This window comes from Coregonus clupeaformis, chromosome 10 (assembly GCF_020615455.1).
Source record: "Coregonus clupeaformis isolate EN_2021a chromosome 10, ASM2061545v1, whole genome shotgun sequence".
Lineage (NCBI taxonomy): Eukaryota > Metazoa > Chordata > Actinopteri > Salmoniformes > Salmonidae > Coregonus > Coregonus clupeaformis.
The window spans coordinates 29,623,186-29,649,747 of NC_059201.1; the positions used below are offsets into that span (position 1 = coordinate 29,623,186).

The 26,562-nt window shown below is 44.6% G+C and overlaps 1 protein-coding gene across 2 annotated transcripts in view; it reads right to left on the minus strand.

Moving 5' to 3' along the window:
* dnah1 (dynein, axonemal, heavy chain 1) overlaps positions 1-10,113 on the minus strand; it is a 53,016-nt gene extending 42,903 nt beyond the window's left edge. The window contains exons 1-16 of one of the 2 annotated variants that reach the window (XM_041887691.2): positions 10,053-10,113; positions 9,390-9,617; positions 9,190-9,262; positions 8,867-9,041; positions 8,615-8,771; positions 8,371-8,503; positions 7,930-8,088; positions 7,572-7,824; positions 7,210-7,367; positions 5,226-5,437; positions 4,731-5,029; positions 1,181-1,331; positions 863-1,056; positions 545-770; positions 266-385; positions 73-155 (exon numbers count right to left, since the gene is read on the minus strand). In XM_041887691.2, the coding sequence (XP_041743625.2) occupies positions 73-155; positions 266-385; positions 545-770; positions 863-1,056; positions 1,181-1,331; positions 4,731-5,029; positions 5,226-5,437; positions 7,210-7,367; positions 7,572-7,824; positions 7,930-8,088; positions 8,371-8,503; positions 8,615-8,771; positions 8,867-9,041; positions 9,190-9,262; positions 9,390-9,593 (2,597 nt within the window). In that variant the 5' untranslated portion in view covers positions 9,594-9,617; positions 10,053-10,113. Of the gene's footprint in view, positions 1-72; positions 156-265; positions 386-544; positions 771-862; positions 1,057-1,180; positions 1,332-4,730; positions 5,030-5,225; positions 5,438-7,209; positions 7,368-7,571; positions 7,828-7,929; positions 8,089-8,370; positions 8,504-8,614; positions 8,772-8,866; positions 9,042-9,189; positions 9,263-9,389; positions 9,618-10,052 lie in introns of both variants that reach the window. The other variant, XM_045222947.1, reaches the window with a different exon arrangement.
* Between the last annotated feature and the right edge of the window lie 16,449 nt (positions 10,114-26,562).

The following is a 26,562-nucleotide window of genomic DNA, read 5'->3' on the forward strand; positions in this document are numbered from 1 at the left end:
ACCTCTCGTTCTCACTCCCATATAAAACCATTATCTCAATCTTTTAACGTGTGTTGTAACGGCCAGCCGTACTTTCCACTGAAGTCCTCATTTGACAGGCTGTAGAAGAACTCATCAATCAACTCGTAGTCTGACATGGCTTTGGATAGGAGATCCTGAAGAAAGTGACACACAAAATGAGAACTCTCTAATCAAGAGAATGATCTTTACAGTACCAAAAATGATTATCTATTCTATTCTATTCTGTATAATTTGGTCTCTGTACCTCATGGGCCTTGAGCTGATCTGGAATCTGCTTTATCCATTCACGTTGGTCGGTCAGCTCCTCAATGCTGTTCGGCTTCTCATGCAGCTTCCTGCTGACGGCCTTACACTCTTCACATGCCTGGAAACAAACAAACACAGTACAGACTGGTATGAGCCAAATACTAACAAACTGAACATCACCTGCAATGCCTTCTAAACAACATTGACCATTGTACATCCTCAAGTAGATATTTCTGTACTTCTCTACACCAATCTCTTGAAAAGTCTTGAGACTTACGTCCTCCACTTGCTTGCGGAGCTTGAGGGCAAGCCGATCAAGCACGGCGTTAGCCAGGGCTCTGCGTTTCTTGGACAGGCTCTGGCGGACACTCTCCACGCTGACGGTGAAGGGGCCGATGACGATGGAGGATGGGAAGGAGTGGTCTAGACGCTCCTTCTCCTTTAGGTGCTGCACCACCTCCCTTTTCACCTCCTGGGGAGTCTGCTCCTCCTGGCTGTGGGCCCTGGGACACATACACACAGACAATGACTTAGTTACAGACATAGTCACAGACACAAGTGGTACAACTACAACTTCTGCTGAGACAGGTCTTACTTGAGGAAGGTCTCTATGTCTGAGTTGTGCAGCTCTAGGTGTCTCTCATACTCGCGGGCGTAGGCCCGGAGTGGGATGGCAGCCTGACGCACGGCGGCACGGACCCTCTCCCTCAGCTCTGCCACCGCAGGCTCCCACAGATCCACTGACTCCAACAGAGGAGTGCCACTGATGAACATCTTCTGCATCACAAACTGAGAGACACAGAAAGCCATCATCATCATATACCACAGAAGTGTGACACAAATCAATAGTAACTTCATTACTGTAATTGAAATCAATTGTAAAAATTATGGAATGCATGGTGTCTTGTCTTGCCTTATCCAGTTGAGGCACATTGTGGGTGGAAAGGATCCCCTTATCAAACAGGGTAATGATGGAGGTCTCAAAGTTCTCCAGAGGAGTGCTGTAGTGGACCCCAGTCACATCCAGAACCAGATCTACTAAGAACAGCGTGTTCTTCTTCGGCCTGTGGAGATACATAGGAATGCATAACTAAAATGCTGACCACACTGCTCGCGTTGCAAAATAAATGTACACATACATTTACATGTTATTCAATCATTTCATCTAAACTGCTTGCGAGCGTCTGCGTAGCCAGGCGCTAAAATAGAACTTGGTTCTATTTTTGACGCGTGACGTGCTGCAAGTCCCGCCTCTCCCATCTCCTGATTGGTTTTTAGGAGCATATACCCACGTGGGTGATTGAAAGATGAACTGAGGTCCACACTCCAGTCCAGTTGGTGGTGGTAATGCACCTTAAAGTTGGTTGCCAACAGACATATAAAGTCCACAGAAGAAGAAGAACACTACTACTACTACTACTACTACTACTACTACTACTACTACTACTACTACTACTACTACTACTACTACTACTACTACTACTAAATCAAATTGTATTTGTCACATACACGTGTTTAGCAGATGTTATTGCGGGTGTAGCGAAATGCTTGTGCTTCTAGCTCCGACAGTGCAGTAATATCTAACAAGTAATATCTAACAATTTCACAACATATACCCAATACACACAAATCTAGTAAGGAATGGAATTTAAGAATATATACATATATGGCCAAGCAATAACAGAGCGGCATGGACTAAGATACAGTAGAATATTATAGAATAGAATACAGTATATACATATGAGATGAGTAGTGCAAGATATGTAAACATTATTAAAGTGACTAGTGTTCCATTTCTTAAAGTGGCCAGTGATTTCAACAGGCAGCAGCAGCCTCTAATGTGCTAGTGATGGCTATTTAACAGTCTGATGGCCTTGAGATAGAAGCTGTTTTTCATTATCTCGGTCCCAGCTTTGATGCACCTGTACTGACCTCGCCTTCTGGATGATAGCGGGGTGAACAGGCAGTGGCTCGGGTGGTTGATGTCCTTGATTATCTTTTTGACCTTCCTGTGACATCGGGTGCTGTAGGTGTCTTGGAGGGCGGGTAGTTTGCCCCCGGTAATGCGTTTGGCAGACCGCACCACCCTCTGGAGAGCCCTGCGGTTGCGGGCGGTGCAGTTGCCGTACCAGGCGGTGATACAGCACGACAGGATGCTCTCAATTGTGCATCTGTAAAAATTTGTGAGGGTTTTAGGTGCCAAGCCAAATTTCTTCAGCCTCCTGAGGTTGAAGAGGCTCTGTTGCGCCGTCTTCACCACACTGTCTGCGTGGGTGGACCATTTCAGTTTGTCAGTGATGTGTATGCCAAGGAACTTGAAGCTTTCCACCTTCTCCACTGTGGTCCCGTCGATGTGGATAGGGGGGTGCACCCTCTGCTGTTTCCTGAAGTCCACGATCATCTCCTTTGTTTTGTTGACATTGAGTGAGAGGTTATTTTCCTGGCACCACACTCCCAGAGCCCTCACCTCCTCCCTGTAGGCGGTCTCGTCATTGTTGGTAATCAAGTCTACTACTGTTGTGTCGCCTGCAAACTTGATGATTGAGTTGGAGGCGTGCTTGGCCACGCAGTCATGGGTGAACAGGGAGTACAGGAGGGGGCTGAGCACGCACCCTTGTGGGGCCCCAGTGTTGAGGATCAGCGAAGTGGAGATGTTGTTTCCTACCTTCACCACCTGGGGGCGGCCCGTCAAGAAGTCCAGGACCCAGTTGCACCTAAGAGCTAGTCGCGAGGCCGCCATCCTCGTCGGCGCCAGGTGCTACTACTACTACTAATACTACTACTACTACTACTACTACTACCACTACTACTGAAGGAGGAGAGATTACTATAAACTAACTAGGTTTCCCCTTTTATCTGTCGATTAAATGTCGGAGTAGAGACAAAATATTTGTACAAATTCTACAAAGATCCAGAAAAAAAGGACCTTGTGCATTTCAGGTAAAATAACAACCCAATGTTTATATGCCAGGACAAATTAGCTAGCAACAGCAAGCTAGCTAGCTAAATGTCCATGAATATTTCATGTGTTTCGACCTGTCCCCAAATTAATATATTTGGTTCAGAGTTAATTTTGATATTTCAACCTGCGCGTCTGGTGTAGATGTACAAAATCAACTTGCGCACGCGGACGCACACGCCCGGTCTAGACAGCATATTAGGCAGCTGATAAGGGAGTAGGGTTGCAAAGTTACCGGTAATTTATAAAAGTTGCTGGAATTTTCTGAACCATTGGTAATTAACAGGGAATTTAGGGCAATCTATGGTAACTTTGGTAATTTATACTTGAATAACTTTTTAAACAATTATTCATTGATAGTATTCATTTTTCATGTCTGTGTCCATATTGTCTATGAGTTTCTAGTGGATAGACCATAATGGTTCAATAGAAAATACCCTAATTAATGAAAACAGCATCTAATCAACAATGGCATTATTTTCAATTAACTCTGCAACTCTTCCGACTATTGACTTTTTTCACAACTGCCACCAGTTTGAGGCCAAAACATTTACAACAAAGACATATTGACATAGTAAAACAAATAATAGTGTGTCAAAAAATATAAAGGATATTTCATGCTGAAAACCTCATATTAAACACCAATGGTTTTCACTAAGTTGATGGTTTATATTTAGGATAATGTTTTACAGCTTTGTCATTGTATTTTTAATTCAATGGATAATCAACGAGGGGCTATGCGTTCTATGGAAAATAATGAATGACGTGGAAGGTGTGTTCCGAATGTCCATCCACGGAGTTGCATTATTTTCCAGAGAACGCACAGAGCTGAGTTGATTATCCATTTTATACCATGGCTATAATTTAACACATTTGCCACAATAAATGTGTTCATTTGCTGGTAGAAATGTCTTCAACATCCACTGAAGTAACTAGCAGGTTTACTAGATAGCCACAGTAGTTGCCATGGGAACCAAACAAACAGACTTGCTAGTTTAGCTAACCAAACCATCAGTCCTAGCTTGCTATTATGAAAATCGAATTCAACAATGCCAATAATGTTTTCAATTCGACTTTTGGTTTCAAAAGCAGCTCAAACAAAACACGTAAGAATGAACTATAGCCATTGAATTCTACCGTACTAATATAACGTGCGATATAGGGAATTAATGCACGCTCTGGAATGCCCTTCAAGACAATCAGAAACAAGTATTCAACAATCTTATTTTATATATTGTACATGTGATAAGGCCACACAGAGGGCCAGAGATAATTACAGACACCTGTGATAATCTGAAGTCTCCAAAAAGGCCACTAGATGTCACGTGATAAAAAAACATTTAAAAACTTGCAAGTTACCTGAATCTGGTAGTTTACTTGTAAACTTCTAAAGATACCAGTAATATAACCTCCCTTTGCAACCCTATGAGGGAGACAAATAAAGAGAAGAGAGAGTAGTTAGAAGGAAAGAGAGCAATAAGAGACAGAGGGGATGTGATCTCACTTGTAGGGGCTGTTGATGAGGTCGGAGCCCCAGGTCAGGTCCTGTGGGCAGGGGAGAACACTGTGGCAGGCATCCAGCAGCAGCTGAGCCAGGCTGACCAGGGAGTCCTGCACAAGGAAGCGCAGAGAGTCCTGCAGGCTGTAGCGCACCAAGGCCATGAGGCTGCACAGCTTGGACATCCTGTACACCTCCCAGCGGGACTCCGTCAGACTAAACCAGCCAGGGCCCACGTCTCTCAGGCTGGTGTGGATGCCCTTACACAGGGTGGTCACCCATGAGTCCCGCAGGAACAGCTGCACCTGAGGGGCCACGAGACCCCAAGGATGGGTTAGCTTTTGATGTGTATGGCTTTCAATGTATGGTGGTGTATGGCTACTGTTGTAAGTAACTGTCTTGAATTTCACAACAATTAGAATTCTTCAAAGACATTCTTCAGAGAGCAGGACTGGTGCCAGCAGAATATCCAAATATGTCTAGGGCTGTGTGTTACAATACCTGTGCATGTGTCTGAGACTGGGTGAGCTCAAACTCCTCTAGACGCAACGACTTGGTGAAGGTGACATGGAACAGACTCATAGCAGCCACCCTGTTGCACTCGCCCCGCACTTTGGACAAGGCAGAGATCACCTCCGGCTTGGTGAGAAGGGAGTTGAAGGCAAACGCAGCCCGGTTCTTCTCAAAGGGGTATGTAGGGACAGACACAAAGCCTGTGGACATGTCAGGTGTACAATGTTTAAGAGGTGTCATTACAGGTGTCATCGACTGCTCATCTCGTAAGCCCATTTCTTTCAGGGTTCACGAAGAGACCCTGGCCCCCTGAACCCAATCTTAGGTCTTACTAGTAGAGGGATGGGCATTTTAAATGTTTCACTATTCCAATAATATTATTTTTAAAAATCAGATATCCCCCCCCCACAGTTCTCCGGTAGTTATTGGAAACAGTGGGTTGAGCCAGTGGGTTGAGCCACCCAAAAGGTACCGATTGGATGGCTCCATCCGCGACATTTCAAGCTAGCTGCGGTGTGAGCTTACAGAACGTTCTTAACTCTGTTACATCAGGGCTGCAGGTAGCCTAGCAGTTAAGAGCATTAGGCCAGTAACCCTCTGGTTCGATTCCGCGAGCCGACTAGGTGAAAAATCTGCCGGTGTGCCCTTGAGCAAGGCACTTAACCCTAATTGCTCTGGATAAGAGTGTCTGCTAAATGACTAAAATGTTAAAAGTACATCAGGTCTTGTGGAACCTCCCTTATGTGTGTGCCTGTAATTGCTATTTGAAGAGGAGAAAATAGCATACCGTTGTCAGGGCTGACTGGAGGGCTAAATGCACTAGCTCATTGCACTGTCATAAAAACTAAATTCAAAAGTTTGTTGTTTTATTAAATAAAGGAATTTCAAATGTCATGGTATATCCATGTATGTATCAATGTCACAATGATAAGATCATTTAATTTAGACAAAGCTTTTTCATTGTTATAATCCCACATGTAAAAATACTATAGTATTCTCTGTAATGTTTTTGCGGACTTTACTGTAGTATTCACTGTAGTATTTACTGTAGTATTGCGGATATGACTTTAGTATACTGTAGTATTTACTGTTTACTATCGTATAAATACTATAAAAAACTGTAGTATATACTATTGTAATTACTGTTGTGATTTTGCGGACTGTATTAACTGTAGTATTTACTGTAGTGTTTTTGCGGACTGTAGTATACTGTAGTATTTACTGTAGTAATTTTGCGGACATTATTGTAGTATTTACTATAGTGTTTTTGTTTTATCTTTGACATAGCAGTGGGGGCTTCCTTGAGGAAACCTACTGGACAAAATACTCGAAGAGAAAATTTTCCATAACCTATACTGGACTGAGGTCTGAATGGATAGTTCAGAGCTTCTGCTCTTTTCTATAACCTGTAGGGAACACAATATATGGTCTATACTTGTCATGTAGGTTTTTCACTTATGGGTGGCACAAATTGGGATATGGGAGAGGAGAATGGGAATGGGCAGGGTATATACAAATTAAATACTGTAGTATATGCTATGGTAATTACTGTAGTGTTTTTGCAGACTGTAGTTTTTTTGCGGTCATTTCTGTAGTGTTTTTGCAGTCTGTAGTATACTGTACTATTTATTATAGTATTCTAGTATATTACAAAATTATATATAGTAAATACTACACGATCGAGGGATACTACAGTGTGTAGTATAGTATTCTACGGTATACTACAGTTTACTACATAATTCTATAGTAAGTACTGTAGTATTCTATAGTAAACAAAAAATGTATGCACGCATGACTGTAAGTCGCTTTGGATAAAAGCGTCTGCTAAATGGCATATTATTATTTATTATTATTATTAAACTGTAGTATAACACTCACACAAGTAATCGAATACTAACGTCCGTTCGGATATTCAAATAACCGTGCCCATCCTTAGGTCTTACATCTTCAAAAAAAACTCCAGTGAACTCACCATTCTGGGGCACACGTTCTGGCTCTCTCTGGGGAAGGGTGATGTGGGAGAAATCCTCAGGGTTGGTGAGCACCACCCTATCAAAGCTGATCTGGTTCATGCTGCGGTCATACTCCAGATTGATCTCCTTCTCCAGACCTACAATACACTCCTGCAGCCTGCCATCACAACACAACATTAACCTGAAATGCATCCTAAAGGTAATGACAGTCTCCTGACATTCATATCCTGCTCTTATTCAATAAACACAGCCTGATGGTCAGTCTGCTTTAGAAAAAAGATAGCTAAACAGTCTCTACCATGAATGAAAGGCGAACTGTAAAATATGAGTATATGATTAGAAAACTAGGGATGTCTCTCACAGTTTGAGTCGGAGGCCAGGTGTAGAGAGGGCATGCTCTTTGACACGGGCAAGGCTTTGTGCATTGAGAGACGAGGTGCCACTCCACACTGGCATACAGTCTACAGACAGGTGGTAGAGCAGCAGGGCCTCTGTGTTCTCTCTGCAGCGCTGGGCAAACTGCACCCGCTGGGAAAACAGTCGAGGGTCCTCTGCACTGAACAGCAGCCTGATCCTGGGGATCCAGTACTGAGTGGCTAACTGCAGAAACACACCTACTAAAAGCAAGGAGATGGGACAGAGAGTGAGACTTTGTGTATGTTGTATACTGGTCAAGAACATACTGCATTGATACACTAGAAGTGGTAATAAACTATTACTTGTTCTCCGTCCTTCGTTTAGGACTGGTTTTCCATTGGCATCCCTCACTCTGCCATTCCTGTCGGCCTTCTGGACCAGATAAAGCCCTTTCTCCTGGTTGTAGTCAAGAACCCCAACAAACTGCCAACTGTACTCCAGGGTGGGGCTTTTTGGGTCCTCTACAGAACCAGAGAAGACAAGAGAGAGGAAACTGTCTAACTATTTTCTGTTCTCATGATGAAGAATGATATAATATAATAATAATAATATGCCATTTAGCAGATGCTTTTATCCAAAGCGACTTACAGTCATGTGTGCATACATTTTTACGTATGGGTGGTCCCGGGGATATGATACACTATTTACTACAACAGACAACTTGTAGGTTACCATCATTTCTATTTGGGACATCCCTCTGTAAACAGCTGTTTCAAATGAAGAGCTATTCTCGAAGAACCGACCTGGTGGTATCTTGTCAGTGGTGGGCAGCAGAGCTTTGGCAGGTATGGGTTTGTGATCAGTTGATCCATTTTCATAGCCCAGGGCAAGCCAGTCTTGAGGAGTGCGACAGTCAAACTCCTCATTGTCAAACACCTAGGGGAGAAAACCAAGAAAGACGAGTGAGTCAATCAAGGACCACATTGTGATAGTGTTTTATTAACGGAAAATGTACGTTTTAACTATGAAGATGTTTGAGGAGCTCACCTCCAGAGGCAGGTAGTTTGAGACAGGTGGGAGTGGATTCTCTGGTGTGGTCACATGTTCTTCACTGCTCTGGTGTCGAGGCATCAGGAGGTTGGAGTCCATGCCTTGCTCTATCAGGAGCTGGGCAATATCCAGCTTCAGGTACTCCCGTCTGCGCCTGAGAAGAAAAACAACACATCAGAGCATTCACTTCCCCATACTGTGTGCGTGTGCGTGTGTGTATTTAGCTGTGACCCTCACAGATGCACACACCTCTCTATCTCTATCTTGCGGGGATGCTGTCCAGGCAGGCTGTGGTAGGGCAGCTGGACCTTGGCTGTGTAACCTCCAGTGGAGAAGTCAGTGTGCTGCTGGTGCTGGGTGGTGGGACCATGCATGTCCCTCTCAACCAGGCTGTGCAGGTCAGACGGAGTCCGGAAGGTGGTTACTGAAGAACAGAATACATATTGGCCAAAATAAATAAATGGTTATTAACAGAATATACCAATACATATTTACACATACACAAATGTAAAGTAGCTGATGTATTTCAGTGTGATGTTTATCATCCAACAGGCCCTGGGTAAAAGCCTCACCTTTAGGAGTGTTGGACTCATAGCCCGCTTGGCACAGTAAGCTCTGTTGGGTTTCTGGCCCCTCTGTACAAGACTGATACATGAATAGGCAGTTAGTTTATGCTCATAACTGAATAAAATATTTCTTAGAGCAAACATATCACAGGGTAGTGTTTTTAGCTGTCCTCTGACTACAGTTGAATGTGTGGGCTAATTATTACCTGTAGACAGGGTTTTGCTGCTGTAGTGATGAGCTCGGAGTAGTACCCTTTCTGCTCAATCACAGGGTACTTTCTGACAGTGGGGAGTTTGCTCCTGTGACTTTGCAGTGGGGGTAACTTCTGGTCTGAAAGTTTGCTAGGGGGGTGTGGCACAAATACACCAACCCCATGGGGATGGTTTTGGGGGACCTGCTTTGCGTCCATCTTCAGACACACATCTGTAGACGTCTGCCTCACAAAATAAGCGTTAGTAAGCATTCCAGCAGGCGCTTCTTTGTAGCTACCGGTATGTATTATTTTCAATGAGCAACCCATTCTTTTATCATGACAGATAGGCCTGGACTATTGCAAATGCCCAACTGGCTTTTACATAACCAGCTAGAGAACTTATATTATGCTAATTTAGGACAAAAGCACTTTAAATGAATGCATGTCATGGACAAGCAACTAAATTGACGGTGGCTGATAACGTTGCTGGCTGGCCAGCTAGCTAACGTTAGCTAGAAAACACAGAATGTAGGCTACATGATGGAGTAAATAATATAGTTTGAAACTTTCTAACAGGCTGTATATATTCAAGAACATTAAACCTTAAATAGCCTTCGGAGATGTTATGCGTTTTAATAGATAAAACTTGCCACTTGTTGTTAACTTCAAATTTACCTTCAACTTCCTTCACTTTGTGCTGAAATCTCGGTTTCCAAGTGCCCTAGTTGAGGACGCGGCAACGGTTGTCAGGGAGGTCTATCAAACAGCTGGGGCGGTCCTTTGTCTTCTTCTAACTTCTCTTAAAGGGAAAGTAATCCAAAAGTAACTGAAAGTAATCAGTAGGCCTACTACAGTGCTCTAGACAAACCATTTTATGTCAGGCTTTGCTGTTTAGGGCTACTAAATCTATGTCTATATAAAGTTTAGCAAATTAAGTTGAAAAGGCAAATTAAAGGGACCATCATTATATTATAAGATTTGGTGGGCAATGCTATCTGTTCTGTAGCACATCAATGTCAATATCTTCTAAATGTTTTCAAAACTGCCATAGTTGTAGAAAATACATTCCAATCTGGGTTTAGGGCTACTAAAACTTTTAATTTGAAGGTAGGTCTCTCTTCCTAACGGGTTAACTCCTAAAAGCCGAAATCGATGATGCTGCTGATAATGACGGTAATGATAATGATGGTAATGATAATTATGGTAATGATAATGATGGTAATGATAATGATGATTAGCTAGAACATTGGAATGGACATGTTTATTAACTCAAATGAGCAATTCCTTCCTGTCCCACCCTGAATGTGTCTGGTAGTGGAGAAACCCCACTGACCCGTACGATCCCCACACCACCGGGTCACAAGAGCTCCATATCCCGCTCTGTTTCCTATGGCAGATGACAGACACCACACACCTTGGTCTAAACCCACCACAGCAGCCTGGGATTGTGTAAAAGAGCTAAAATTACTTGTTTCACGTGTCTGAACTTTTACGTGTCACTTATAGACAACACTGCAGACTAGGACAAAGTCAGGATGAGATGGGGTAGAGGGAGGAGGTGTAGGAGGGTAGAGGTGTGGGGGGGGTTGTGTTCAAAAGTGAGGCCATCTGAGGGTCTCTGACTTGCCGTGACCATAGGGATCCACATCACCTCTAATGAACTGGACAGGACAGGGAGCAATGAGATGATTAGGAGCCTTTTTCCAAGAAAGACAATTGTGTGTATGGAGGGAACATAGGGCTAGGGGGGGCTGGTTATATCATCCTCTTGCTTAAATTTTCTGATAACATAGGCTCAAACATTATCACTGTCATTGAACTTAAGGACCCTATTCCTATGTTTCTGCCCTTTCTCTTCCACCCATCTTCCCTCTCTACATCACCTGGATTCACCCCAGTTACAGTGATGATCATCATACTTTAACTTCTGACTGCACAGACCCTTCTACAACGTGTCTGTGTCTCCAAATGATGACCTCACCCTTTGGGGGAACCCAGTCCCTTTGATGATCTCAATGAGGGAATAACCCACATCTGATGACATTATCAGAGCCCTCAGCTGTTTGATGCTGACAACCTTTCCTGGCCTGGGTGGCTCATGAATCATTAGCTAGTGTCTGATCATGTTGAGGAGATCAGTGAGAAGAATTACCCAGAGGGATCCAAAGAAAACCATATTAGCCCCAGAGTCTCTGATGGGGTGGTGGTCATCCAACGTGGCTGCCTGCCAGGGTTGGCGGGTGGCTCCGTGGTCAAAGCTGCAGCTAGAATCCACCACTGTGCTGAGCTTTGTCGGACAGATGTGTGGTTAGCAGCACTCGGTGTGTAGAGCTGATTAAAATCGAACAAGCTTGTCATAGCTTTGATCTACCCAGCGGCCCCTCTCCCAGTCCCTCTCCTCTCTCGCTCCAGTCCAGCGCCACGGCAGCCATCCTCATACTAATCAGCTGGCATACCATCAACCACGAAACAACCGTATTAACCCCTACACGCCCACCCACTTCTCTTATCCCTTTCTCTTGCCTCTCTCGCCCAGGATCTTGTCTTGGCTTCCACCCACCCTGCTTTATTCCCCCTCTCTTTTCCTCCCTGTCTCCTGCTTTTACAGCGTTGGGCTGTAGTGGGGGTCATGCCTGCATGTGACTCCCATTTTACAGTAATGAGAGCAGCATGTGCTGCTGCTAACTTTAGCTCCTCCTGATGACCAGATGTTGGCTGGTGTGATCAAACACTGCCAACTCCCCCCTCAGCAGTGTCACATTGTTGGGGGAACCATAAGAACTAAGTGGCCACAGTCACACACATACCCACACCTTATTTTCCTTATAAAACCTACATGCCAACTACAACTGTGGACGCACCCTTGTGTGCGTAGATGCACATTATTCTAGCATGCATCTGTGTTTAGCAGAACATAAACAAATTGAGGCATAGCTTAGCGCAGTATCATGGAGCCCCCCCCGCAAGGTCTGAGTTAGACCCGCCCCCCCAAAAGAAACATTTGCCGTTGTATTGCTAATCTCATGCTATTCTACACTATTTGCCATTTTGCCATGGCACCATGTGGTCGCCTAGGCAGAGAACTCCTGTACAATACATTTTGTACATTTTTATTTTTATTATAATTTTTTGGGGGAATAGCTAAGTGAGCATAGACGAAGTCTGGGTTACATCTATTTGTTTCTTGCCCGTGAATCTGATGGCAAATCAGAAAACAAGATGGTGCCGACAGACACGGTCACCCTGTTTCTAGCTCCTAGACAACTTTGCCATATTTGTTGTTGTGGTAATTTCTTACATTATTTGCTCAGAACATTTCTTGTATTATTACCTTCAGCCAGAAATAACTTTCGGATATTAGATCGGCGGTCACTCACCAGAATTTCGAGCAGAAATTGATTTCTCTGACCTGGACCCTTTGTTTGAACTTCCGGAGGCAGCTGCACCAAAACGCTGATGCCGGAGAAGAGGTAGAAGGAGTGGGGCCCTAGTCAGACTCAGGCGGCATGCATACCGTCCACCGCTTCCTAGTATATTACACGCTAATGTTCAGTCCCTGGACAATAAAGTAGACAAGCTCAGGGCGAGGATCTCCTTCCAGAGAGACATCAGGGGCTGTAACATACTCTGTTTTTTGGAATCATGGCTCTCTCCAGATATATTGTCCCCATGCATTCAGCCAGCGGGGGTTCACCTTCCATCACGCAGACAGGAAGAAAACTCTCTGGGAAAAAGAAAGGTGGATGGGTTTGTTTCATAATGAACAACTCATGGTGTGATTGTAGTAACGTACAGGAACTCAAGTCCTTTTGTTCTCCCGATCTGGAATACCTCACCATCAAATGCCGACCGCATTACTTCCTGAGATAATTTTCTTCGGTCATCGTCACTGCCGTGTATATTCTCCCACCCAAGCCGACACTGCGACAGAAAGAACAAAGAACTACACTGGACTATGTGCAAACTGGAAACCGCATATCCTGAGGCCACATTTATCGTAGCTGAGGATTTAAATAAAGGGAATCGGAGGAAAAAGCTAACGAAATTCTATCAACACATCTCCTGTGCTACACGTGCAAAATGGACCCTGGATCATTGCTACTCTCCCTTCCGGGACGGCTACAAGGCCCTACCCCGCCCTCCCTTTGGCAAATCAGATCACGCCTCCTTTCTGCTCCTTCCCACTTATAGGTAGGAACTTAAACAGGAAGCTCCCGTGGTAAAGACTTTTCAACATTGGTCTGACCAATCGAAATCTATGCGTCAAGATTGTTTTGATCACGCGGACTAGGAAATGTTCCGACGTATCGACGCATACACTGACTCGTGACTGGGTTCATCAGGAAGTGCATAGATGATGTTGTTCCCACTGTAAGGATTATAACTTATCCAAACCAAAAACGTGGATAGATGGCAGCATTCGTGCAAAACTGAAGGTGTGGACCACCGCATTTAACCATGGCAAGGTGACTGGGAACATAGACGTATACAAACAGACCAGCTATAACCTCCGTAAGGCAATCAAAGAGGCAAAATGACAGTACAGCGGCAAAGTGGAGTTTGCAATTCAACGGTTCAGACAAGTGACATATGTGGCAAGGACTCCAGACATTCACAGATTATAAAGGGAAAGCCAGCCACGTCGCGGACACCGACGCCTCATTCCCGGACGAGCTAAACACCTTATTCGCCCCCTTCAAGGAAAACATTGAGCCGCCAACACGTGCCCCCGACGCTCACGAGGACTGTGTGCACTCGTTCTCCATGGCCAACGTGAGTATGTCATTTAAGCATGTTAACCCTCACTAGGCTGCCGGACCAGACGGCATCCCAAGCCACGTCTTCAGAGCATGTACAGACCAGCTGGCTGGAGTGTTTATGAACATATTCAATCTCTCCATATCCCACTCTGTTGTCCCCACTTGCTTCAAGATGTCCACCATTGTTTCTGTACACAAGAAAGCGAAGGCAATCGGCCCGTAGCACTCACTTCTGTCATCATGAAGTGCTTTGAGAGGCTAGTTAAGGACCATATCACCTCCACCTTACCCGATACCCTAGACTCACTACAATTCGCATATCGCCCCAACAGATCCACGGACGACGCAATCGCCATTGCACTGCACACTGCCCTATCCCACCTGGACAAGATACACACTTAAGTAAGAATTCTGTTCATCAACTACAGCTCAGCCGTCAATACCATAGTGCCCTCCAAACTCATCACTAAGCTCAGGGAAGGAAGGAGCTGATCGTGGACTACAGGAGACAGCAGAGAGAGCACACCCCCATTAACATCACAGTGAAGAGGTTCAAAAGCTTCAAGTTCCAGTGCACATCACTGACAACTTGAAATCGTCCCTTCACACAGACAGTGTGGTGAAGAAGGCGCAACAGCTAAGACCCTCACAAACTTCTACAGATGCACCATTGAGAGCGTCCTGTCGGGCTGTATCACCGCCTGGTACGACAATTGCACCGTCCGCAACCAGCAGAGCTCTCCAGAGGGCGGTGCGGTCAGCCCAAGGCATCAGGGGCACACTCGGTCACTCAAATTTTTTTTGGGGGGGGTTGGTTCTTTCTGTAATGAAAAGTACTATAGAAGCTGAATACATTTGTATTATTATTATTATTATTATTATTATTATTATTATGAGGCTGATACTTTCTTTTCAGTTTTAAAGCTAATTTCCTGTAATTCAATTTTTATGACACGACCTCCGGGGGACCCCACCCGCCTTGCAGGGGCTGTGGGGATGTGTGCTACGCCAGTGGGCATGTGTTCCTGTTGTAATCTTATAACATAATATGCATGTCGTTTTAAATTCAGACATAAACGATGCATGCGGTTTGTATTTCCAATCAAGGGAACATTGTGAATAGTTTCCAGGCATCATTTGCATGTGAAACCCTTCCAAACTTACAGACTGAAGCTGAGGTGTGCTTTACTGCTAATCATAGAGATCCCTTATCTTGGAGGGGACTGATGGGATTAGGTGACCAATTAAAAATAAAAATAAAAATGTATTTGTCACAAGCGCTGAATACAAGTGTAGATTTGACCGTGAAATGCTTACTCACGAGCCCTTTCCCAACAATGCAGTTAAAAACTAAGAACATTTACAAATACAGTGCCTTAGGAAAGTATTCAGACCCCTTGACTTTTTCCACATTTTGTTATGTTGCAGCCTTATTTTAAAATTGATTAAATTGTTTTTTTCCCTCAGCAATCTACACACAATACCCCATAATGACAAAGCAAAAACTGGTTTTTAGATATTTTAGCAAATGTATAAAAATAAAAAAACTGAAATATCACATTTACATAAGTATTCAGACCCTTTACTCAGTACTTTGTTGAAGCACCTTTGTCAGCGATTACAGCCTTGAGTCTTCTTGGGTATGATGCTACAAGCTTGGCACACCTGTATTTGGGGAGTTTCTCCCTTGCTTCTCTGCAGATCCTCTCAATCTCTGTCAGGTTGGATGGGGAGCATTGCTGCACAGCTATTTTCAGGTCTCTCCAGAGATGTTCGATCGGGTTCAAGTCCGGGCTCTGGCTGGGCCACTCAAGAACATTCAGAGACTTGTCCCGAAGCCACTCCTGTGTTGTCTTGGCTGTGTGCTGAGGGTCGTTGTTCTGTTGGAAGGTGAACCTTCGCCCCAGTCTGAGGTCCTGAGCGCTTGGGGCAGGTTTACATCAAGGATCTCTCTGTACTTTGCTCCATTCATCTTTGCCTTGATCCTGACTAGTCTCCCAGTCCCTGCCGCTGAAAAACATCCCCACAGCATGATGCTGCCACCACCATACTTCACAGTAGGGATGGTGCCAGATTTCCTCCAGACGTGACGCTTGGCATTCAGGCCAAAGAGTTCAATCTTGGTTTCATCAGACCAGAGAATCTTGTTTCTCATGGTCTGAGAGTCCTTTAGGTGCCTTTAGGGCTGTCATGTGCCTTTTACTGAGGAGTGGCTTCCGTCTGGCCACTCTACCATAAAGGCCTAATTGGTGGAGTCCTTCTGGAATGTTCTCCCATCTCCACAGAGGAACTCTGGAGCTTTGTCAGAGTGACCATCGGGTTCTTGGTCACCTCCCTGACCAAGGCCATTCTCCCCCGATTGCTCAGTTTGGCCGGGCGGCCAGTTCTAGGAAGAGTCTTGGTGGTTCCAAACTTCTTCCATTTAAGAATGATGGAGGCCACTATATTCTTGAGGACCTTCAATGCTGTAGACATGTTTTGGAACCCTTCCCCAGATCTGTGCCTCGACACAATCTACAGACAATTCCTTCGACCTCATGGCTTGGTTTTTGCTCTGACATGCACTGTCAACTGTGGGACCTTATATAGACATGTGTGTGCCTTTCCAAACATGTCCAATCAAATGACTTTACCACAGGTGGACTCCAATCAAGTTGTAGAAACATCTCAAGGATGATCAATCGAAACAGGATGCACCTGAGCTCAATTTCGAGTCTCATAGCTAAGGGTTTGAATACTTCTGTAAATAAGGTATCTGTTTTTGATTTTTAATACATTTGCAAACATTTCTAAAAACCTGTTTTTGCTTTGTCATTATGGGGTATTGTGTGTAGATTGCTGAGGAAATTGTTTTATTTAATCAATTTTAGAATAAGGCTGTAACGTAACAAAATGTGGAAAAAGTCAAGGGGTCTGAATTCTTTCCGAAGGCACTGTAGATAAAAAGAAAATAGTAACACAATAAAATAACACAATAAAATAACAATAACGAGGCTATATACAGGCTATATACAAGTGTCACGCCCTGGCTCTGGGGACTCTGAAATGTTGAGCCAGGGTGTGGATTTTCTATGTTTAGTTTTCACTGTGTAGCTTCTATGTTGTGTTTTCTATGTTTTGGTTTCTGTTCTAGATCGTATAGATATATGTTGGGCAGGGTGGTTCCCAATCAGAGGCAGCTGTTGCTCGTTGTCTCTGATTGGGAGCCATACTTAGGTAGGCTGTTTTCATCTGTTCTTTGTGGGATCTTGTTCCGTGTTGGTTGTGTTAGACCTAGGACGTCACGTTATCGTTTGTTGTTTTGTTTATTGTGTGCACTTAATAAAATAAGGATGTACGAATATCACGCTGCGCCTTGGTCCCCCTCCTTCGACGATCGTGACAGAAGATCCCACCACACCAGGACCAAGCAGCGTGTCCAGGAACACACGCAGGAGGTAACATTAGTCGATGTCCTCCTCGGTTGGGGGCAGATTACGGAGGAGGAGGCCGTCCGTTGCCGGAGGGCTATGAAGGGGGAGACCCAGGCAGGAGAGGAGAAGCGGCGCCAACCGGGCCGTGGTCGGAGAGGCGAGAGGCACCCCCAAAAATGTTTTAGGGGGGGGCACATGGCATGGACGACGGGGCTGCTGGAGGCAGAGAAGGGGCGAGTTCGTGGACGAGGAGAGAAGGCCACCGGGTTACGGGAGCCATTGGTGAGAAGAGGGAGGGAAGATGTAGAGGCACGGCGAGAGGTACTGAGGTGTATTGCCAGTCCGGTCCGGCCCGTTCCTGATCCCCGTTTAAGGCCAGTGTTGTGTGTTCCCAGTACGGTCCGGCCTGTTCCTGTCCCTCGCACCAAGCCTACGGTGCGCGTCGCCAGCCCGGCCCGGCCTGTTCCTGCCCCTCGCACCAAGCCTATGGTGCGCGTCGCCAGCCCGGCCCAGCCTGTTCCTGCCCCTCGCACCAAGCTTACGGTGCGCGTCGCCAGCCCGGCCCGTCCTGTTCCTGCTCCACGCACCAAGATAATGGTGCGCGTCGCCAGCCCGGCCCGGCCTGTTCCTGCTCCCCGCACCAAGCTAATGGTGCGCGTCGTTAGCCCGGCCCGGCCTGTTCCTGCTCCCCGCACCAAGCTAATGGTGCGCGCCGCCAGCCCGGCCCGGCCTGTTCCTGCTCTCCGCACCAAGCTAATGGTGCGCGTCGCCAGCCCGGCCCGGCCTGTTCCTGCCCCTCGCACCAAGCCTACGGTGCGCGTCGCCAGCCCGGCCCGGCCTGTTCCTGCTCCCCGCACCAAGCCAATGGTGCGCGTTGCCAGTCCGGCCCGGCCTGTTCCTGCTCCCCGCACCAAGCCAATGGTGCGCGTCGCCAGCCCGGCCCGGCCTGTTCCTGCCCCTCGCACCAAGCCAAGGGTGCGCGTCGCCAGCCCGGTCCGGCCTGTTCCTGCTCCCTGCACCAAGCCAATGGTGCGCGTCGTCAGCCCGGTCCGGCCCGTTCCTGCTCCACACACCAAGCCAGGGGTGCGCGTCGTCAGCCCAGTCCGGCCCGTTCCTGCTCCCCGCACCAAGCCAGGGGTGCGCATCGTCAGTCCGGTCCGGCCTGTTCCTGCTCCACGCACCAAGCCAGGGGTGCGCATCGTCAGCCCGGTCCGGCCCGTTCCTGCTCCACGCACCAAGCCAGGGGTGCGCGTCGTCAGTCCGGCACAACCCGTGCCTGGGTCACCGGTGCCTGGTCAGGTACCGGTCAGCTGCTCCACACCGGAGCCTAAGCAATCCGCTCCTACGATGTCCAGTCCAGCTCCAGCCAGCGGGGCCAGACCGGACCAGGGGCGCTACGGGGGGATTGTTGGAGGGTGGTGGTCAAGCCCGGAGCCGGAACCGCCTCCGAGGAGGAATGCCCAGTTTATGTTTAGGCGCGGTCGCAGTCCGCGCCTTTGGGGGGGGGTACTGTCACGCCCTGGCTCTGGGGACTCTGAAATGTTGAGCCAGGGTGTGGATTTTCTATGTTTAGTTTTCACTGTGTAGCTTCTATGTTGTGTTTTCTATGTTTTGGTTTCTGTTCTAGATCGTATAGATCTATGTTGGGCAGGGTGGTTCCCAATCAGAGGCAGCTGTTGCTCGTTGTCTCTGATTGGGAGCCATACTTAGGTAGGCTGTTTTCATCTGTTGGTTGTGTTAGACCTAGGACGTCACGTTATCGTCACGTTATCGTTTGTTGTTTTGTTTATTGTGTGCACTTAATAAAATAAGGATGTACATTTACGTCATTTAGCAGACGCTCTTATCCAGAGCGACTTACAGTTAGTGAATACAATATATATATTTTTTTATACTGCCCCCCCTGGGAATCGAACCCACAACCCTGGCGTTGCAAACGCCATGCTCTATCAACTGAGCTACATCCCTGCCGGCCATTCTCTCCCCTACCCTGGACCAATTGTGCGCCGCCCATGAGTCTCCCAGTCGCGGCCGGCTGCGACAGAGCCTGGATTCGAACCAGGATCTCTAGTGGCACAGTTAGCACTGCGATGCAGTGCCTTAGACCACTGTGCCACTCAGGAGGCTACGAATATCACGCTGCGCCTTGGTCCCCCTCCTTCGACGATCGTGACAACAAGGAGTACCAGTACAGAGTAAATTAACTATTGCAAACAGGGCTGGGGTCAATTCGAATTGAAGGCAGTCAATTCAGGGAGTAAACTTAAATAACAATTCAACATTTTAAAAAACACCATTTATTTTCAATGACTTCTCAATAAACTGAGTAGAAGCTATTTATTTTAAGTTTAAATCACTTCCTGATTTGACTACCTTCTATTTTAATTGACCCCAGCCCTGATTGCAATAGTTAATTTACTATTTATCATTTTCAAAGTATTTCTCCTCTTTATGAGGTGCGCACTCACAACGACAACACCAAGGCACTACATGAATGTCATATGTGCTATTTAATGGCTGAAATAGATACACCGTTAGGGCCGCACATGTCTCATTAACACTGCAGTGTTTTGTGGCTGTGGGTTTTATGAGTGGAGGCCATAGACCAGCGGCGAGAGAGGCTGTCCCTATGGAATGTTGGTACTGACGACCGGCAGGTTGGTGAGGGGGGGGGTAACTTTGACCTCAGTGCCTCCTGGGGGCATTGAAGTGGCCGCTTTGGGTTGGGGCAAGTCACAGGTGGACGCTTGGCATGCTCGTAATGAGAGCATTTAATGTGTGGCGGGTTTAAGGCAAGGACGTGGAGAGACAAAGTGAGAGACAGAATCTCCCAAACCCTGCACCTCTTAGACCCAAAACAGATGCATCTGCATTTGCCCCATTTCTGACTGTGACTTTTAGGGGGGAACAGTTCCCCAGGAACCAAAGTCACATTAAAGCTCAAAAATCAGAAACCAATGGTCGTAAAAGCATTCAGCAGAGGGGAAAGCCCTCACTGATCCAAAGTGACTGCGAGCACTTTGTGTGTCTGTGTGTGTATGTGTGTGTGTGTCTTGACTGTGGACATTACAGAAAGGTCTGCTAGATTTATTGCAGTTTCAGTTTCTCAGTCCTCCCTTACCTCTAAACCAGTACTCATGATGCTGGGAGACCTTGTTCCACTGTTGTCCACTACCCTTTAAATGGCATATCATTAATGGACCAGACAGTGCACAATCATTCATATCCTGGATATCCTGTAGAGTCGTTGGAACAAAACATCATGTAAACCAGGACTTTATGCTTCATCTTCATGGGGAAATGAGTTGCTTTGAGAGGGCAGGATAAGAAAGAGTGGATCTAAATATATGACATACGTGTGTACAAATGTATGCATGAGTCAGGTTGTGCACTGCAGGCATATGTGTTTGTTAGCATGTGTGGGCAGGATAAGAGAAACAAGAAACACTGCTCAGAATATAACATGTGTGTGCAAGTATGGTTATGTGTGTGAGAGTAAATGCGTCTGTGTAGTAGGCATGTATGTTTGTTAACGTGGGTGGGAAGATCAGCAGCGCTTCAGCTGCATTAGTAAAATAAGTCACTGCCAATAAACCCAAACCCTCTTCAATCAAAACCTTGCTTCTTAAAATTTCCAGTCATTCTTTCTTGCTAAAACTTAATAAAGGAGAAATTAAAGGGATTTGAAGTCTCGACACATGTAAGTGTTTACGAACATGGATTCCCTGGTAGTGCGCGCACACAACACACACACACACACACACACACACAGTGCATTATTACTTTGGCAATGTGCCCAAGCGTTGCACAGGGGCCCTGGTCTGTCATCCTGCCTCATCTGGCCTCTATCACTGGCTGGCCTGACAGCTTAATTTGTGTCATTCATTCTCTCAGATCAAAGAACCTCAATTTCAACCCATTACACCCACACGTAAAGACACAGAGACATGTATAGTATACACACATAAAGATACAAACACACACACACATGCGCGAGACAACATAAATGTGGAAATACATAGATACACACACACACACACATTAGAGATACTGTATGTGAGCAAACACTGAATTCAGATATGTGATGCAGCCCAGCGAGGACAGCAGGAATTAGGAGATCTTTCTTCTCTGTCTGGTCATGAGCGTCACCATGGAGGAGTATTTAGTTGAAAGAGTAACAGAGTAAACACTCACAAGAGGAGACCCTAAGGACATTGGACCACCATAAAACAGACCATAAGAATGAGAATTCCCTATTTTATTGGACCTTAACTAGACCTTTGGAAATGACTTCTAACCCAAACTTTAAGAGACTGATAGTATTTTAGGGTCAGATATGCAGAGAAACCCCACCTCGGTGAACTACCTCACTGCCTGCCTTGATGTCCACTGGTTTAGGGTGTACAGTAGGGTTTCACTATGGTGCAGTGTTTTAAGTATCAAAGCATGATGATAATGAATGCACATTAACCTTACTGACCGACCTAGGCTCTTAGTGACACCTCAAGCAGTTCCCATGTAAGAAAATATGACTCTAAGAGCCTTTGCACCAGATATCCACTATGTTTTGATGGTTACCCATAGCTACACAGAACCGAAACATCAATGCTCACCCAAGCACAGTCCACAACAACCATGGTCTTCACCTGTCTCTGTTAGGCCAGGAGACATTATTATGTGACCACCCACCCAGGTTGCCCTCAACCCATAGGCCCTACCACCGTTTTACGCTGCAGATAGTCAACAGTGGCAATGGAAAGAAAGGGCACAGAGTGAACAGACTGAGAGCAATTTCCCCTCTTATCTTATCTTTATACTTAATAGTGAATAGAGAAATGCAGTAACAAAGACAGATTTTTGAGAAATAGATGAATGTCAAACAATTAAGGAACAGGAAAAATATAGAGATGCTAATGATAGACCTAACCGTTTTCTGGTAGATGAAAAGGCTTTCCCAAAAACCTTCTCTATTAAATGTTAACTAGCTACAAAGTAGTATATGCCTACCTGTCAGAATATCATGATTATTTGTATCAATCCAGTGGCCATTTCTTTAGCAATCTCCATCAGTGGCCATTTCTTTAGCAATCTCCATCTCATGTGCAACAGAAACACTACTAACCAAACAACAGTGATAGGTGCCTGAACACTTGAATTAAAGGGTAACTACACTAAAAAAAAGACATCTTAGATTTTTTCCCAGACCTCAAAAGTGGTCTCCTGATGTGGTTCAAGCATTTTTATGGACTTAGAACACACAATTTTGTTGTATTTCTGTATAACAAAAGTGCGACTTTGAGAGCATAGTACAGCTTGGGTTGGCATGACTGTGAAAGACCAATATGGGATACAGTATATGATTTTAGGTCATTCAGAGTATATTTAACTGTTTCTCATATAATTTTTCACACAGGGCGCCTTTCCTTCGCTGGGCGGGCCGTTTGAAAATGTTTTGGCAAAATTAGAGTATACCCACTTCTCCAGGCACCACTACACCACTGGAGAGCAGCAATTAAAAGTAGAGTCATGGGGCAGGTAACTGAACTCTGGGATAACCTGGCTGGTATTTGAACCCTCACAGCTGAGGGCTGTGATGAACATAGAGATAGAGAACAAAACGTATTCCAGGAACAAATGGTGACAAAAGAGAATGTAGCCTACTCCATGTACCATTTTCCCCTTGACTGCTGTCAGAATGCTTGCTGTGTTTGCCAGTAGGGTTTTGCTTTCATTATCTTTTCAAATGTTGTAAACAACAGTTTTATTGCCTGTGGGCTGGCAACTAACTCCTTTTTCATAGTAAATTACCGACAATTACTATCAAGGCAATTAACATTTCAATGTGTTCTGCATTTCAAGCGTACATATGTAGGATCTTAATTTGATCACCCTGTTGCAGGAGAACATTCCTGCAATGCAGGACATGTAATACTTGAAGTGTATTTGAGTTTCAAAGATGCTTCTGAAGTTTGTAATTTCCACTTCGAAATTTCAGACTTGATTTACCCTTACAAAAAAAGCATCAACCACTTACTAAAAATGTCATTAATTATAATCCACATAATAATTAACATTTCCTGTTGCTGCAGGATTATTTTCCTGCTGTAGCAAACTGGCTCAAATTAAGATCCTACATCTGTAAATGAGCAGACAAATATAGGGTTGATTTACATTAGTAAAATATGTCTTCAACATCAGATTTGTAACTTTTCTGCTTACAATAGCCTTGAATGTGGTGTGGCCAAAACCATATTCCTGCTTCATGTGTGAGTGCAGCTATTAGCATACTGTAAATACCATAGTATATAGACAAACAAAATAAGGATAGCAATTCAAACTATGTAGGAGCTTCTCATCTAAACAATATTGCACATAGTGTTGCATAATTGATTAATGCAAGGATTCACAAATGTGTGGATATTTTAAAAGCCTTTCATTTTCAATTTTGCTAACAGAGCAAAAATGCTGTCTACTGGTATTAAGATAATTAAGATAATTATTCCATGGACAAGTGGTGTGGGAGAGCCTTTGTCTTTACACTGTACCACTCAGAGAGGGGGTATGTGGTGTAGATGTCTCCAACACTACCTCCGGAGGTAGAGTGGGAGATAGTGTGGGAGACATCTCTTAAAGAGATATTTGAATCTAGCTCCGTCTCTTTACACTACACAAGTATGTCTCCTAGACCAAGTTTGTGTCGTCAAAGTAGTGTAGTGGAAAGAGGCTCTATAGATGGCTCTTTATAGTGCTGCTTTCAACATGGTTTATAGCCCTCTCTCCCATCCTGTTTAACCCTTTCAGCTCTCATCTCCATGAGCTAAAATGAATCAAAATACATTATTAGATTTACAACAAAACTAGCAGAATTCTAAACGAATTAATAAACAATCCACATTTGCCAAAACTCATCCCAACATATGTCTGGTGTTTTAGCGATGTTTGTTTACTTTGCAGTAACACCAAAGCAACACCATAGTCTGATTCATTTGCATACTCCGTCCACTCTCCATTCTCATTCAATTTCTTGATCTGAATGTCCATATCATCCAATTTGCACACAAAAACTGATTACAGATAGCACACACACACACTTTCAGAAAGTATTTATACCCCTTGACTTATTCCACATTTTGTTGTCTTACAGCCTGAATTCAAAATGGATTAAATATATATTTTTCTCACCCATCTACACACAATACCCCATAACGACAAAGTGAAAACATATTTTTGGAAATGTTGGCAAATTTATTAAAAATGAAAAACAGAACTATTCACGCCCGTGCGTCAATACGTTAGAATGACCTTTGGCAGCTATTACAGCTGTGAGTCTTTCTGGGTAAGTCTCTAACAGCTGCACACCTGGATTGTACAATATTTGCACATTATTCTTTTTTTAATTCTTCAAGCTCTGTCAAGTTGGTTGTTGATCATTGCTAGACAGCCATGTTCAAGTCTTGCCATATATTTTAATGCCAATTTAAGTCAAAACTATAACTAGGCCACTCAGGAACATTCAATGTCATCTTGGTAAGCAACTCCAGTGTATATTTGGACTTTTGTTTTAGGTTATTGTCCTGCTGAAAGGTGAATTTGCCTCCCCGTGTATGTTGGAAAACAGAATGAACCAGGTTTTCCTCTAGGATTTTGCCTGTGCTTAGCTCTGTTCCATTTCAAAGGCACGGAGGCATTCGAAAAAACTCCCTTGCCGATGACAACCATACCCATAACATGATGCAGCCATCACCATGCTTGAAAATATGAAGAGTGGTACTCAGTGATGTGTTGTATTGGATTTGCCCCAAACATAATGCTTTGTAGTCAGGACATGAAGTTAATTTTTTAGCCAATTTTTTATTCAGTTTTACTTTAGTGCCTTATTGCAAACAGGATGCATGTTTTGGAATATTTGTATTATGTACAGGCTTTATTCTTTTCACTCTGTCATTTAGGTTAGTATTGTGGAGTAACTACAATGTTGTTGATCCTTCCTCAGTTTTCTCCCATCACAGCCATTAAACTCTGTAACTGTTTTAAAGTCACCATTGGCCTCATGGTGAAATCCCTGAGCGGTTTCCTTCCTCTCTGGCAACTGAGTTAGGAAGGACGCCTGTATCTTTGTAGTGACTAGGTGTATTGATACACCATCCAAAGTGTAGTTAATATCTTCACCATGCTCAAAGGGATATTCAGTGTCTGCTTTTTAAAAATGTTTACCCATCTACCAATAGGTGCTCTTCTTTGCGAGGCATTGGAAAACCTCCCTGATCTTTGTGGTTGAATCTGTGTTTGAAATTCACTACTCGACTAAGGGACCTTACAGATAATTGTATGTGTGTGGCACAGAGATGAGGAAGTCATTCAAAATCATGTTAAACACTGTTATTGTACACAGAGTGAGTCCATTAAGTTTATGTGACTTTTTAAGCACATTTTTACCCCTGAATTTATTCAGGCTTGCCATAACAAAGTGGTTGAATACTTATTGACATAATTCAACTTTGACATTATGGGGTATTGTGTATAGGCCAGTGGCAAAACAATCTCAATGTAATCCATTTTAAATTCAGGCTTTAACACAACAAAATCTGGAAAACGTTGAGTGGTGTGAATACTTTATGAAGGCACTGTACACACACACACACACGCACACACGCACACACTCTCTCTTTGTCACGCTCTGTGAGACAATTTTACAACATAAGCCTCTCTAATAGGCTTTCGAAAAGCTGACAGTCTCTAAATCATTATTTTTCAATGACACAATCATCCAGATCCTACATCTGTATGTCACTAATGTTACCATCTAACAGCTAATCCCTCAATCAGGATGAATACAATCTCTCATAGAGACATATATGACACATACTGCAGTTTTGGAGAGGGACCAAAGGAGAAACAATGAGATGTTTGAAGATGAAGGAGAGAATTCAGCTTTTTACTGCCTGGATGTCTACCAGACCCTATAGTGGGTGTAAGAGTGGAGTGGAAGAAGTGTGATATTGAAAGAGTTGG